General features: G+C 39.5%; 1 protein-coding gene across 3 annotated transcripts in view; it reads left to right on the plus strand.

Moving 5' to 3' along the window:
- PHEX (phosphate regulating endopeptidase X-linked) overlaps positions 1-17,127 on the plus strand; it is a 98,629-nt gene that overhangs the window by 54,928 nt on the left and 26,574 nt on the right. For all 3 annotated transcript variants that reach the window (XM_072934592.1, XM_012569468.5, XM_072934595.1), the window contains 2 exons: positions 9,500-9,577; positions 11,207-11,310. In XM_072934592.1, the coding sequence (XP_072790693.1) occupies positions 9,500-9,577; positions 11,207-11,310 (182 nt within the window). The remainder of the gene's footprint in view (positions 1-9,499; positions 9,578-11,206; positions 11,311-17,127) is intronic.

Consider the following 17,127-nt stretch of genomic DNA (forward strand, 5'->3'; position numbering starts at 1 on the left):
CACATTTTAACTCTTTTCCAACATGTCTGCAATTCCTTTGTGTATTATATTTATCTCTAGAGGTTTATCTTCCTGGTTTAACTCATTTTTCACAGAATCACAGCATGGCTCAGGTTGGAAGGGACCACAGTGGGGGCATCTGGTCCAACGTCCCTGTTCAAGCAGGGTCACCCCAGAGCACCTGGCACAGGACTGTGCCCAGATGGTTCTTGACCATCTTCAGTGAGGGAGACTCCACAGCCTCTCCAGGCAATCTGTTCTGGTGTTTGGTCACTTCCCCAGTAGAGTTCTTCCTCATGGTCAGGTGGAACTTCCTGTGCATCAGTTTCTGCCTCTTGTCCTATTGCTTGGCACGACTGAGAAGAGCCTCCAAAAGGCTTCTGACAGTCTCAGATGCTTAGAGGCATTGATGAGGTTCCTTCTCAGTCATCCCTTTTTGAGGCTGAACAGCCCATTCCTTCTTCTACCATGTGCATGGATATATGAAAAGAAGGGGACAACTCAATAGGAAGCTGTAAGGAAAGTAGATGCTTCTCAGAAATGATGTAAGGGATTTTAAAATTTGTCCTACTTACCTAGTTTGGAATTTGGTCATGATTTTGAGGCTGCCACTCCTACATCATTCCTGAGATAGCTGTTTGGAAAATGCCAATTTTTAGAGTAACATTTTTTCACCTGGAAGAAACAGAGAATGGTATTTTCCTTCTGGAGTAGAAGTGTTCCATGGTTTTTGCTGAATAAAAATAGTCTTCACTTTCTATCAGATTAACATCTCCTTTTCTTTCGTATTAGTTTTACATCAAATATTTATTTCTCATCACAAACTTTAATTTTTGAACTCTACGAATCATCTATCACATCCTGAATTTAATTTAACCTTCCCAGGAACACTGGGCCTTCCTGATCTGTAACCACAGGAGATGTTCTTCTCCATTGGCCAGAGCTTAAACTAATAGCCATGGCATGTTTGCTTATCTCTTATCTCTGGGGTTAGATTGCTGCTGTCAGCTTCTCCCTTGTTATCTGGCTGCTGCTACTGCTCACTCAGTTGTGCTGGGATGTCAGTTCCATTAATAACCTGAGCACCGTGCAAACAGATAGTGGAAAACAGGTGAAGGGAGAGGAAATTGTATTTAACCCTGATCTCACAGCTGTCATTTTTCAGAATCAGCCACGACTACATAAGACCAGAATGGGTGTGTAACATCAAAACACTTGTGACAAATCTCATGTTTGAAATAGGAGGGAGACAGATGGACAGACACCTGCAGATGCTCAGGGACCAGGGTGAATCTGAAGGTTTTATGGCAGAAATGCAACATGGAAACAATGTTATGTTAAATGACAGAGTAATTCTTCCAAAGAGCTAGACATCTTCCACCACCTCTGAAAGTCTTGGATTGTTTCATCTTTAACTTTCACTATCTTTGTTGTTTTAACAAATAAACCTGTCTCCTGTAGAGGTACAGTTACAAAGTGTAGTCCCTCAGCTCAGCAGCAGCAGATACGGAGGTGCAGGAGAGCCATTCTCTGTGGAGGAGTTTACAAGGGTATGCCCAGGTATGTGCTTGGCATTGCCTCTCTCTGCAATGAGAGTGCATTTCCTGGCTGTGGTGATCTCCATGTGCTGTAAATGCTCACTGAGGAGAGCTGCCTGCTGGCTGGTACTGAGTGAGGAGCTCAGCAGGGCAGGGCGGGGGCTGGGACCCCACCATGGACCCTCAGTCTGGGCACTGAGCTGTCCACAACCAGGAGCATGAACCAGCAGCACTTCATCTTGCTCAGATGTTGTACCAGTCACTGGGGTCTGAAGCAACGTTGTGAGTTTTAAATGGCTTCAGGTACTGGTATTGCTGGAGTTTACCCATAAAGGAACTATGTCACAAGCAGCTCATCAGACTGAGGAATTTGTTCCTTTTGTGGCCTTTTAGAAGCCAGGATGCTGTGGCTAAGAGTAAAATCTTCCTCAGCTGCCAAAATTTGTGAGGGAGCTGTGAAGCGTCTTGTGCTCAGTTTTCTGCAAATGGGATGAGCTTCATCAATGTTAAAATAACTAGATATAATTCATTTAAAACTAAAAATATGTAAAGGTTTGGAATAGAGAGGAATTTGATCTTGAGTAGAGAGTAGAGCATTTTCTGAATATTTTTTTTCTGTGTTCTGCAGCCTATGTATTTGATTATGTACATATCTGCTTTTCCCCCCATATATTACAAGGCATGGACAACTGAGAGTGACAGACACGCTTACTGGAACAGTGCTGGTCAGGTCCCTGTTCAAGCAAAAGGAATTCCTCCTCAGATAAAACATCCAAGTCATGAGTACTACTGGTGTTTAAGTTCTCAGTCACTATTTCAGTTTGAGTAGTGTTAAAAGGGGTCTCTACCATGTCTGGTATCAGTTGCATCAAGACTGCAGCTGAAGTTCACTTGTGAAATCAGAAATGAAAAGGGAATTTTTCACATGCTATTCTTTATTTACAAAAAAAAAGTGCTCAGCACCTTTGCTTAACCTTGAAAATGTTAAATGAATGTAAAGTGATGCAAGCAGAGACTAAGGTCAGAAGTTGTCCCTTTCTGGAACAGGTTATTCAGAGTTTTGCATAAAACTGGAGAAGAAATGCTGTGGTAAATAAATCCCATACAGTTATGATGGGGAGAGAGCTTCCTCACCCTTTCCTGATCTCTGAGCCTGCCCCTCTCTCAGTGTCCCGTGCCAGAGATCTCAGTACAGTTTTTTGGGTCCCTGAGGACTTTTATTTTGCTAGCACAGTGGGTTTTATTAAGCCTGCTGCTTGTCTAGAGCTAAAACAAAACAGCAGAAAATATTTTTTGATCAAGGTGGGTGTGTTTCTAGCAAGAAGTGGCATGAACATGGGAGTGTGGGTCAACTCGCGAGGTGTTCTGGGGGTTAGCAGTGAAGGAGTTCCTTCACTTCCAGGAAGGAGCTTCTATAGAAAGCTGAATATAATAATTTCTGCAGCTCGCCAATGTGGCAAAGACCAACCAAAGGTGGCTTTTTTTTTTTTTTTTTTTTTTTTTTTTTTTTTTTGCTATTACAAATCCTTTGGATTCTGGTGCAAAATTGTATCAGTGAAGATATTTAAGTTAATTTCAAAACACAAAGAGAATTTGGAGTTGGGGGAGTGTGTTTGGTTGTTTGGTTTTCAGAGATAACTACATTAGAAAGCATGGAACGTTGCCTGAAAAATAAAGGCAGGAAGAGTATGGATTTTTACATACTCCTAAGAGTCCAAGCCTAGCTTGGCGTGAATCCTATCAAAGGCAGTATAGCAGCACACACCATGGGGTGTGATAGATACATCTGTATCTATATTTCTATATATCTATATCTATATATATCATCTACATCTATATAATCTATATAAATATCATCTATATCAATATCAATATCTAACTATAGATCAACATGATACTAATGATAGTCTGTGTCTTCAGAGCACAACACTTTAGTTTCTGGCTTGTTTGAAGTGCCACTGGAGGAGCTCCCAGCTCTCCACACACGACTGGTGCAGTCGTGCCCCTGGTGATCCACAGGTGTGCAGAGAGGAGTCCAGCACAGGACCCCCACGCTGGAGCTGACCTGTCACTGCTGGTGTGGTGCCACAGCTAAGGCATTTTGCATATCTGGGCATCATCCTTTCTTCTGGTCCATGGGCATCATTCCAGCTCCACTGAGAATCCAAAGACCCTTAAAACTCACCCAGGTGCTTTGGACAGGAATAGTTAGCAGTTACACACATCCTGTGCCAGGAACTCAGTTGTGCTGATCTGCAGTGTAAGTGCACTTGTATCTTCAAAGATGAAAATATCTTCTGTGTGCCACAAAGAGAGGTATTGCAGATATGATGCTCTGTTTGTGAAAGACAGAATATATGTCTCTCACATATAATATTCTGTTTATAACATAATGGAGTCATGCTAATTGTCATTACAGAGGTTGCAAATGGAAAATGGAATTAAAATAAATTGCACAAAGAATTGTTCTTCTAAGCAAAATTAAAGCAAAGCTGGAAGCAGAATGCGTTTCTGGTTGAAGGAGAAAATATGACTAGGTCTATTAATGGTAGTGCTGCACTGAACTGAGGAGTTGTGCTTATGAAAATATCACAGTCAATTAGTATGTTTATATAAGACTGAAATAAAGATGCTAATTTCACACTTTCTCTGACTTAATCCAGTTCTATTGCTAAAAAAAATAATAATTTCATGTGGGATTCATTTAAACTGAAAGGTTAATTCTAGTGAAACTTTCGTCACAGTGCTTGAACCAATGACTGAATCTTTGTATTCCAGAGAGCCAGAATGGATTTAGAACAGAAAAGAGTAGCACTGATGTACATTGTTGCTTTTTCTGACTCTTTTGTCCATGGTAGTCCTACTAAACTTTTAGATGCTTTAAACTTTATGGTGTGTAATAATAATATTGTCTTGCTGAATAGTAGTTATTAAGCCTGAACATATAATCTCAATGAACAGTTGTTTTAGGAATTGCTGTGTCCCTTTCCCTCTCTGTTTCCTAGGATTATAAGGTATGGTATGGTATTTTTAAGTGTACTAAATAGTATTGCCATGCCAGCAAGTTTTGTCTGAGTGAGGCTTTGGTTTCAAAAGATCATTCAGAGGAGGAGGTAACTATTGTACCACATAACCCTTCTCCACTTTGTCACATCATGTGTCCCCAGCACTTGGCTTGTAAAAGCTCCAGAATTTGTTGGGTCTCTCCATGTAGTAAGTGATTCAGCCCAGTGATCTGGCAGAAAATTAGCTGGGGAAAACCTTGGTTAAAACTCCACCTTGTTATTGGTGTGTTAAGTGGTCCCACAGAAAGACGTGTTGAGGAGCTGAGGCAGCCTTTGGAGGCAGGGGGTGCAGGCAGCATGAGAAGAACTATGGACAGAGCTGAGAGGAGTGGGGGAGAAGGACAAGGACTAGGACTTTTTTTCCATTTGGCAGCACAAAGTTGTTAAATGGACTCCGCTACTTTTGAAACCATAATGTGTATTTAAGTGAAAGCAATTTTATGTGTACATGAGAGTCATTATTCACACAAGTCACTTGATTATTTATTTTACTTTTTCTTTGACCTTGGCCTCAAGCTATTACCAAGAGGCAATAATAGCTGTGATTCTGTCTTCCTTATTTTAGCAATTATTTTAGAGCTTTCAAAACAATTCTTGTAATACAGAGGGGATGGTTATGGTGCAGTGTGAAATGGTGGAATGTGAATTATTATTATATGAAACACCAGTTCTTGAAAAGTCTACACAGCTACTATTACTGTGACAAAACGAGGACAGTTATGCAACAAAAATAGAACAGTTAAGCCAAGTTCTAAAAATAAATAATGACAATCTGTATTCTTGAGTATGGATTAGACAGTTCACTGCAGATCAAGTACTGTTAAAAATTGTCACTTCAGACCAAGTGTTCCTGTTTAAGTTGCCACTTCCCTTTCCATTGTAGTTGACAATGTGAAAATCCCTGATATTTCATTTTCCCACAAAGGAAATACTGTGCATAATTAGGGTGAGCTCAATCCATCTCTCACTCAAGTCAGTAGTGATTTCCTACTGACATCTGTAGGATTGGGCTTTAGTCCTGTGATGGAACTTTCCCGTGTTTTGCCAAGATCCATCATTCTATTTTTCTAGTTTTTCCATATGTAAACCCTAGATAGATGCAGTGATATTTATGCAGCAGTTTTACCAGATGGCTCTTGAATCATCTGTTCTCAATGAAAAATGAAAAGACTGGGCGCAAATATAAAGGCTGAATTAATCTTTGTAATTAAATGGAACATTACTTTGCCATGAATTATTTTAGCTTTCACAATGTATTTCATGCTAATTTTTCAGTGAACTGTAATTGTATTAATTTTTTATATATTTAGAAGCTTAAAAATGATCTTCACAAAGTTATTGAGCCAAGTTAATATACAGAAGATCTCTGTCAGACTCATAAAACTTTGTTGTGAGATATATGTTTTGTTTTGTTTTCTCTTTAAGTAAAATGTGTCAGTACTTACTGTAGTATGAAATATCCAAGTCATACTCTGAGAGACAACAAGGCTCTCAGGATGCTCACATGCTTGGTTGTCAAGTGAGAATTTGAATAGGCTGGAACCTGGGCTGCTTCGGAGCGCTGAGACACGTGTGCATTCCCACGTTGGCAGGGTGCTAAGCAGAGAGTGAAAGCTCGTTTATTATTTTGCCCATGTAGTAAACTGACTTGCAATGCTCTCCCTGTGACAGAAAGACACTGGTGGGAAAATCCCGGCTGTGTTGAAGTCAGTGGGGGAACTTCCATGCACAAGGAGTGGTGGAAGTAGTCCCACTCTGGCTCCTCTGCCCCAGAGCCTGCTCTCCCTGGCTGCTGGGATAGAAAAGAGTCGTCATGACTGACCCTAAAGCACTCTGCAGAAATGAGCTTCCTTAATTTACCCAACACCCAGGCTGAGTGCTTAATGGTGCCTGGGGGAAATACCCCAGCTCCTCTTTTCTTCCTGCACACATGGCTGTTTAATATGCAAATTAGAGAAAGGAGTTAAATGAGCCTTTAAACCATAAAAAGTTGTGCATAGTGGATTTATGGCGGATTCATGTGCAATTGCCACATGGCTGGTTCCTGTACATTTGTCACATTTCATTTGACTCCCTGTGCTTGCCTCCTGGAAGGCTGGTCTCTTATACATACTTTTAATCCTATCAAGGGGAAAATAATGACATCATTATCAAAAAGTAAGCAAGCTGTAGAAGAGTTTTCCACTTCCTTGTGCTATATTAATAAGGAATCTCCCAACTGCTGTTAAATATTACACAAGTGAACAGAAAAATAGGCACAGAAACAAGACTTCCAACATGCAAATTTAGAAACCTGTTCCCAATATGATACTTTCTAACTTGTCAGCTGTGTAAATAAATTGTGCCATGTGCTGGGCTCAGCTGAAAAGGTTTGCACCTGATGCAAAGTTTCTAGGAAGAATCCCAGTCAGAGGGATTCTGTAGGACTTCAGAAGGCCTCCTATGTTCTCTCCTGATGTTTGCTTTGGGTATAGGAAACAGTTTACCTAACCAGGAGCCAAACAACCTTTGCTGTCAGCTTTGTCTGTCTTATTTGCTCAGATCTCTAAACCACACATATTGTGGTAATGCATTTTAAGTAAAAAATGCAATAATATAACATTTACCTCTTTATCTATATGTCTGTCTGTCTATCTATCTAATCTCACAAAATACACATAGCTTTAGACATTGACAAAGCATTGAAGTACTAAAAGCAGCATTACCTTTTGAGGTTGCTTTCAAAAATCTCAAGACACACTCTGTTATTTACTAGGGTTTTATATAGCCTTTATAAAATGGTCTCATAGTGTCCGACTATTTTATTTTCACGCTTAGAAATCTCAATCTCACAACGTCAATTGTGAAAGTCACAAAGCAAATAATGAACTCATGCAGAACATTTGAGAAACACCTGATTTATTTAAGTGGCTGACTAAGCAGAAATGGAAACTGTTGGGTTTTGCTTTTTCCTTTTCCAAAGCTAGTTTTAAGTAGTATTTAAACAGGGGAAATGGTAAATGAAATTTTCTGATTCCTTGCAAAGTTCAGTTGGTTGGACCTGACAACACCACCAGGAAAAATTCAGACACTCTAGATCACATACAAACTTGCAGATGACTTGTGCTCCCTTCCTGGCTTTTTGCTCTCCCTCCCTACCACAGCATTTAAAATATCATAAAAAACTACTGAACCTTCTGGCAAAGTGAGGAAACATTCTGTTGAGAGTTAATTTGGCTCATTTCATATTTTCCATTCAGCATTTTTCTTCCATTGATTTTTTTATTGCTAGGGCAATTTGCATGACAATGGGATCTTTCTTGCTAAAGAGATCGTCTTCTCCTGCTGCTAATTTTCTACCTGAAGTTGTTATCTTCTGTTTGTGACACCTTAATTATCTCAACCACAATTAATTGTGATGTCACAAATGGAGGATTATGACTTCAGGTTGGAAGTGAGATTGAGAAATTGAAGGAGTTTGAAGTAGAAAAGAGGCCTTTCTTCTTGAAAAATAAAAGAGGAGACAGAATGACTTTGGTTAAATGGAGGCAATCCTCCATCACCTTTCTCCTTAAAGCTGAGGAACAGCTGGTTTTATGTCTTGCTGTATACAAGGTCATGCTGTATTGAGATACTGTGAAGTGGGAGAAGGGGAAAGGATATGTGGAGAAAGGGGAATCTTCCCTTAAGCAGTCAGTCCCTGCAGCAAGGAAAGTTGTTGGACACTGAAAAGGTGCAGGCCCTGCTCACAGAGAGCAGAGTGCAGGATTGGGATGGTTGTACTTGGTTTAAAGGCCAATTATTTATCACTTTTCATATCTTGCTATATTCATTTTGGTTTTGACATCGGAGTCTGATGACCATGGAGGCACATTTTTTGAGGGATAGAGGGAGTTCCAAAGACCTTTGGAGAAATTGTATTCAGCATTATGAAAACATTAAAAAATCACACTTTTGTGCTAACCTAATCCATCATAGCTGTAATTTATCCTATGTACTTGTCCCATTTCACTTCTTGGTATGTCATCTTATCTTTTTGTGTACTTCTGCTTTTCTTCTGGAAACTTGTTTCCACAGAGATTCTAGGTGTCTGAGTGGCCTGCTGGTGTTTTTGTGAGGACATTACCAAGGCTGTTTATAAACTCACACCATGATTTACAAAGTGGAAATACTCATCTACAGCTACTTCACACTGGTCTGTTTGTGCAGGTTGTGCATAAATGCTGGGACCAAGTCACAGCTGAAAGAGGATTAATGAAAATTGGAGTGTCTTATTTTAACACCTCTATTGTCAGTAGGGAAAGAGCAAAGACTGCGAATAAAGGAGGGAAACTGGAGAACTACACACAGATCAGTCCTGTGGTTTTTGGAATGTACAGTGTCCTTCAGAAAAGGACCCATCCCCAGGTGCAAATAGAAGTGGCCCTCAGTGGAAACACCAGGCTGCACTTGCTGGGATCAAGGTTGATTCACATCTGTGCATCAAATCTATTTTAGCAGCTGGATGTGCATCAGCTACCGTGCCACAGAGAAACAGGCCATTTCCTGATGTCCTTTGGAAAACATTGTACAAACAGGCATTGGACCATCTGATTAACACAAAACCCTGTAGGGAAAATCAGCTGTTAAGGTTTTGCACTCGGACACGTTGCTGTAAGTACGCAAGAGCTCTGCAGGCAGTGACAGACCCACTGTGATAATCTGACAACAGAATCTGGACCCTCTGCGTTGTGATGCCAAGCTCATTTGTGGCACCAAGTTTACCTTGTAGCCAGGTTTTTTTGAAGTTACATTAGGATGGCTCCAGGGAAGCATAATAATACCAAGTGGAAACTGAGCAAGAAAGAGAAAAAGCTGTATGCTGAGAAGTGGTTTTATCTGTCAAAACTTTTTTTCTCTCTTTTTTTTTTTTCAAAGGCAAAAGCAGTTATGGCGAAAGTTGGTTACCCCCAGTTTATAATGAATGACACATATATTAATGAAGACATCAAAACAGTAAGTGTCAGGCTTGCACCTTTATTGATTTATTGCAGCCATTCTTTGCTCTGTTTTGCTGCTGTCTAAAGTCAAAGCTAGTCTTCTGTTTGGCATGTACCTGGACTTGTGTTTGCCTGGTTATTTTTATTTTATTTTTGAAGTGTGGTAGCTCTAAATTTTTTCTAAATAGTCAGTGCTGTTGTATCTAAGTGAGATCATGAGACCTGCTGGGAGTAAAATCTGCCTGGGTGCAAAGAACTTTCCTGCTATTAAGCATTTTAAAGGTTAAACACACAATGTAATAATTTTGCATTTAGTTATAAAAATGAGACAAACTAAAAGCATTTTTTCTCAAAACAATGATTTTCAAAAAGCCTAATGCATTTAACCTCAGAATATCACAATTTAGGATGCAGTACATAAGTTCTTCTCATCTTTCCAGGCTATGAATTTAATTTACAATTGATGCTTATAATCATTCCAAGAGGTCCTAACCAATGTATTGGCCTATTGTGCTGCCTGCTGGACAAAGATACTGTGGGGGGACTCCTTCCTGCCCCAGTACCTGTTCAGCCAAACTAAGGCAGGAAGGCAAATGATGACGATGAATAATAATAATAATAATAATAATAATAATAATAATAATAATAATAATAATAATAATTTTACTATTTTCCAACTGTGGCATGCATTTGATGATTTGCATTGCTGAAAGTCACAGGCAAACTAGAAACACAAGTTCAATCCTGAAGCACTAAAATAAAAGAGCAATCATCATCTTTACCAGAGCACATGAACAAACACTAAATAGAGGCATCATTTATTGAGAGAACCAACTCCACCAGCCTAGTCCTTGTCCAGGGAAGCTGTAGGGTGAGATGATGCAGTGAAAGCAGTGTAATGAGACAGAGCATGTGACCAGCACTGTCACTCAGTGTATGGCATTATTCGCTCTGATAAGTGGCAATGGCTGGTAAAAAATACTTGTTAATCATGCCTGCAAAACAGTAGTTTACATCTGAAGAGCAACTTCCTCACAAATCCTAGAATTGTTTTAAACTGATGACAGGGATTTATAACTTATTAGCGTCCCTCTTCCTTGCCTGTTTAGTTTTGTGTGTGTGAATGCTGTTAGATTTGGAAACTTATGGAAGCATGGAGCCCTATGGCTGTAAATATTTAATGTGGTAGAACTCTCAGAAGGCACAGAATATGAAGTATTTTTTATAAAATGTAAAGCAAGCTGAAAAAGGGGACTTCATTACACTGTTGGAAGTGGTTTTAAAATGCACTTTTAAAAATAAAAGTAAGCCTACTTCCTCCTGGGAAAGAGGCTGTCTTAATAATAACCATAGCAATGTGCAGTCTGCAATCCATTGTGGGGTGCTTATGATTCCTTCAGCAGCACTCTGCACAATGAAGAGTTTTCCCAGTGTTCCAGACCCTTGTGCAGATCTGTACAACCACGGTTTTTTTTAAGTAAGCTCATAAAATATTTATTCTGCCTACCAAGTGTGAAAATTTTACTTGCTTTGATAATCGCAAAAAAATATTAGGTAATTATCTCATATAAAAGTTCTGCTTGTTTTATGTCAGCTTTTGTTTCTTTGGACATGCTTTACAAATGTCTGTGCTTTCTCGGTACAGCTGAAGTTTACAGAAAGTGATTTTTTTGGCAATGTATTGCAAACTCGCAAATACGCAGCCCAATCTGATTTCTACTGGCTTAGAAAAGAAGTTCCAAAAACAGAGTGAGTAGAAAAAAGGCAAATTTACATAATCTTCTAACAATATTTTAACTTATTTAATTTATATATTAAATACTGTTATATATTAAGTTTTAATAGAATTATGTCAACAGCAATATGTTATGCCACAAAAAGCCTATGGGCAAACTCCCATTATTCAGAAACTCCTGTGAATTTTTTTTTTTTTTTTTTGTAAGGTATCCCTGTTCATATGCAGAGTAGTCACATGCTTGAAGCTTAAATTTAATGAAAAAAGGGTAATTGAATTGCAATTAAAAATGGATTATGTCTCTTGGTCACAGAGTTTGAAATGGTACAGTGGAGATTTATGAAATAAATTCTGTAGGAATTAAATCATAGTAAGAGATAATGTTATTATTAGTAATACAATTCAGCATTGTTAGTTACCTGCTGTTGATAGCAATGATACAGAATGCAACATAATTTAATCTACCTATGTTATTTTTATTTATTTGTAAACATGAGAGTGCAGATTGTGTCACAAACTGTCATAAAATACATGAGAGAATCATTCTATTTTCTTACTGGTGGGTAATCAAATCCTTAAAATGCAAATTAAAACCTAAGCAGAACTTAATTAGTCTAATCATGCTACTTAAAAATGACTTCTTCTACACACAAACTTTGAAATCAGTGCCAGTGCTTAGCTCCAGTGCTTTTATTTCCTTAGGACTCCAGAAACCCTACTCAAACTGAGCCATAGCTTGTTCTGGGGGTGGCTCCGTGCTGTCTGTGAGGCAGGGGGACAAACAAAGGTTGCTCATGGTTGGAGTGTTTTCATTTTCCCCCCTGTGCTCAAGGCATCATTTATAGCTTAGATTTAATTGTGAATTTTACCTTCTGATCACAGCTTTCTCTGCTGGTGCACTGGTCAACCCTGGGGTATGATTTTAGGGATTTTCCTGGATGTCAGGACTAGACCATGATGGTGTATTCTCTTCAGGGTAAGAGTTCCAAGACAGCAGTGAAACAGCGCTGGCCTCTCTGCAGCAAATGCCAGCCCTGGGGCAGCCAGCACTGGTGCAGAACCTGTAGACTCCTGGCAAAAGGAGAGCTGGGGAAAATGGGAAAGCTCCCAAAAATGGGAAAGCTCCCCTGTCAGGAAATCAAGTGGGAGGCAGCCCCTGACTGCAGGGCTGTAGTCTGAGGGCTGTCCCATGGCTGTGCTTCAAAAATGAAAGTGTTATCCAATGGCCTTCTACGAGATGGAACACTTCTCATGCCTGTCTTTACCTTCTTATTCCCAGGACTACATAACAGCCAACCCCTCACCACCTTTGCAGCTCTTTTCTTGTCACCCCTCAGCACATTCAGGCCTGGGGGATGCCAGTTGGATTTCTGGTCCCTTCCCTTTTTTAGCACAGCTATTTGCTCTGCCTTCTGCAGGGATGGAGGAAATCTCCACCTGAGCCCCGGCAGGGAGGGATAATCAGGGCTCCTGCTGGGATATTATTCTGTCTCTGCAACTGTGCAGTGGTAGAAAAGGGCTCTGAAAGTGGTATCACTCTGCCTGCTGAGGGACACCAAGGCACAGTCATTGCTGCCACCAGTAATTTTTAAAAAATTTATTTAAATAAACCAATAACTCTCACTCACCAGTCTAAGGCATGTCAAACCTGGCCTCAAAAATATCAGCCACTTTTTAGCTATTTCCCACTTTTAAATCATCATACTCCACTTCTGTCTGATGTTTTTGCCTTCTTTTTCTTTCTCTCATTTTTGTGTTTTTGTTTTTTAAACTTTTACATTTCATAGAACTCCACAGAATTTTTGATGAGGCTTGGTGTTATGTTAATAGCTAATTACCCTTGGGTTTTTGTTTCTATTTGCTTCATTTCTTCTTTTGCCTAGTTTAGTAGCTTTTAGCATAACATTTATATTTTGAGATAGATATTATAAGATCACCAAAGTTGTGGACCAAAAGGAGAAATAAGAAAATTAGTGTTTAAGGAAATAAAATAAAAGTTGCTAAAATAATATTACATCCAAAATGTAAAACACTATATTCTTTTAGCAAACGGTCCATTTTTCTCAATTATTTCAAACTGGAATCACTTTCCTCAGCTAAATGTGAAATTAAAATGATATTTCAATCAAAGCACCAGGGAAAGACCATCAGGGGATGGACAGAGAAGATGGGAGATACAAGACAAAGCAGTTGGATAAAACAAGGGGGAATATGGATGACAAAGTAGAAAAGAATTGTTTTGGAAATCCAACAGTTTTTAATTAAAAAAAAAAGAAAAGAAGAAAAACAAAATCAGGAGTAATTATCAAAAATCTTTATTCTTTCTTCTGTTCCCTGCATCCCTGGCTTTTATCTGCCTGGAAGGAGAAGGGAGCATGGAGGAGCTCAGATGAGCTCCTCACTGCTCACGGCATGGGTGAGGGGCCACACCCGGCCCCACTGGTGCCAGAGAGCTGAGGAATGTGGTACACACACCAGCACAGGTTAGGCTGAGAGGGCTCAGTGGAGAGTCTGTAAGCAGCAGTGTGGGAGGATGGGCACCAAGTGTGAAAACAATCATTGTAAGCCAGGTGAGATACAGCTGGAGCAGAGGAAAGTGAAAGGCAGTAAAGGGGGAAGTGATGGCCATGGGGAAGGGAAAAATTAAGGAGAGTCAGGGTTTTAGTTGCATTTGCCTATCCATCCATGGAGTCATACACATTCATACATAGAAATTTAAATGTGTGTGTATACAAACCTTTTAATCAGAGATAGGATCTGTCCTTCTTAACACTGATATTATACTTGCATTTAACAAAGCATCAGAGGACCTCTTGGCCACACCACTTCATTATTATTAATCTTTTCTCCTTTGAAGTCAGCATATAATCTAAGATTTTTAGACCTGGCCAAATTTTCACTCCACTTTTCACTAGACTTTCAGAGCTGGGGATGTAGATGTCCGGTATCCTGATAAGAGGATACAAAGGAAGGATGCTATGAGAGGATTCTGGGGTCTCCTCCAGAACCTATCCCTTTTTTCTGGAGCACACACTATTGTGTGTTAGCCCTGGCTCTTGGTTTGTCACAAGGAAGGGTAGCTCTGAGAGGTTCTGAGTTGGATACCTCTAAGGATGGTGCAAAATCTCCTGCAAAAAAGGTAAAAGCAGCCATCAAAAGCACTGGGCAGGCTGTTGTCTGTTGGAGAGACACTGCTGGAAATTGTGTGGCTGGGACCTGCCCTGGAGAGGAGAGGCTGGAAAGGAACCTCCTGGAGCCTTTGCCTGGTCTTTGAACCTCTTTTTAAGCAGCAAATGTGGCACTGAAGGCTGGACCCAGCCTTATCATTCTAGTTCCTTGCCTATTCCTAAGGGAGATGGATGGTAACCTGGCCTGGGTCAATAATCTGCTTCTACATGGGAAAATATATAAAAGAAACTAACAAGGAGAAGAGAAAATACAATTTTGAAAGTCACTTTGAAGGTTGCCTCTCATTCAGAAGTTTTTCTTTTTAGTGTTTTTTTTAGAAGACATTTTCCAGCTTCCAGAAACTTTGTACGGCTTTTCCCTTCTAACCAGCTTGTCTTTGTACATTTAGAAGTTCATTTGCTATGTTTATATGATTATTTATTTTTATTTCTTACTTTGAATGTTGACCAGCAAACCAAATTATTTCTTCCAACTCAAAAAGCTGAGAATCAATTTGCAAATTCAATTTATGCTTTACAGAGAAGTAAATAAACAAATAAGATTTTTCTGTGTTGTTAATATTTCCAACCATCCCTGTTCATGAATGGCAATGTAGCACACTATACTTTTAACACAGAAAGAAAATACCAGAGGAAATTTCAGCCTCAAGAACACAGACTAAGGGAGTTTCTGCCCCACTTGCTATCTCACTGTATGTTTCAAATTTTATTTCTATCAGAGAAATCTCAACCTTACAAGTGTCAACTCTGCAGAATTAGATTTTGACTGCTGCAGTACCAGATAGGTAACACTATATCATTCAAAACTATCCCTTTTTCACAAACTTATAGCAAATGAAAACAGTGTAAACAGTTCTAGAATTTTTATTTATTTACTTTGTAATTAATAAGAGTTTGGAAATTGTAATGTCTTCCTTTTTTTCTATCCTTCTGTAGATAAAGCACACAGAAATTCTCACCAGACCTAGATTAAATTCTCAGGGACTCTGACTTCAAACAGGAATGGGAGAGTTATTTCTAAATTTGCTTCACCTTAAAATTTAACAGTAACAGCTATTTATTACACACCTTCATGTTGTAATTTGTTCTGTTATTAGTCAAGAACTGTCCCTGAAGGTTCAGTCATTTCAAGGAGCTCACTTGCATGAGCTCACTTGAAAGAGCATGGCAGATGAGAAATGAAGTTGTTCTGCTAGCCTGGATGGAAGCAGTGTTGGTTATTGCTACTCTTTTGTGGAAAAAGGATTTCCTAAATCTTTTTGAGAGGGCTCAGAATGGTACAACAAAATGCTGGAATACAAATATGCTTCTTCCTCTGCTTATTACTAGAGAACGCTTAATACAATACTCTGCTTGTTACTAGAGAACTCTTATTCTTCCTGACTCCTCAGTACGGCTGCTAAGTGTCCTCTTCCTAACTGCTTAAATGCATGAGTAATTCCATACAGGGTCATTCTTGAGGCCTTGTTATGGAGGAGCAATTTGGAAAGAACTGAGTCCAGTTTTACAGTGGGAAAATCAAGGCTGCTCTCAGCCTTGGGTTCATGCTAAGCTCAGCAAACAGGATGGGCTTTGCAACTCTAGGGGCAGATCATGAGAAAAGCAGCAGCCTCGGGACAGGGATGCTGTGATAGATCTTCCCCTGCATGCTCCAAGTCCATTAGTTCATGGCTATGAAAGTATGGCCAGAGGATGATGTGAAGTCCTCCCTCAGTAAATGTGGACCAAATGTTGCCAGCATTCAGTGCTGCTCTTGGGCAGAGTGAGGTGTTCCTGTGGGGACAAGTGCCTGCATCACCAGCTCCTCACCCAGGAAAACAAGTGCAAACTTGTGCTGTTAGAGAGCTGTCTCTTGTGGTGTTTCTCTTTGCAGCTAGCAGTGGTAAGCCCCCACAGAGCATGGAGAGAAGAACCATAGCACATTAATCTGTTTTGAAATATCTGTTATACATCTCAGGCTCTTGATCCTTTGACTGGAAATAAAAAGCTAAGAGGAATTTGCAGAAAGGGAACATTTTCTGTCCCAGAAGCCTTTTTCATGCTTAAAAATTGCTGTTTGAGAACAGAAAGGCCATTGTAAGCAGAACAAGCCAAGAAGATGAGGTGCAAGTCACAACACTATGTGTCTTTGCTCAAACTTACAGTAAAATATAAATTGAAGTCTTGACGTTTTTAGATGGGCTTTCTCCTTGTCAAAAAAGGAACAGTCCTCCAGATTTACAGCTAAGCCTGGAGTGCTGGTTCCAAGGCATACATGGCAGGCTTGCATCCTTCAAAACAGTTCAGCTGGTTGCTGCTCTGAGCAAACATGAAATTTAAATGTAGTTAATTAAGCTCCTAATTTTTTTTTTTCTTTCTCCCTCACCATATACATTTTTTCTTCAATTTTCCATTATCTCACTACATTACCTCTAACATTTAATCTCCTTATTATGAAGAAAGCAGAAAACAGACTAGAAAACAACCTCCCCCTGCTCCTCCCCTTCGCAATCTCCTAATAAACAAAACAGGGAGAGTTATCTCTGACAATTACAGCCTGTAATGTAATGGATGGTTAAAATATGTACATGACATCACTCTTAGCCTTTATTTATTAGTTTTTCTAGTTGATGTATTGCAAAATAAGCTGCTTAGCTTGGAGAA

Source organism: Taeniopygia guttata, chromosome 1, assembly GCF_048771995.1.
Source record: "Taeniopygia guttata chromosome 1, bTaeGut7.mat, whole genome shotgun sequence".
Taxonomy (NCBI): Eukaryota; Metazoa; Chordata; class Aves; order Passeriformes; family Estrildidae; genus Taeniopygia; species Taeniopygia guttata.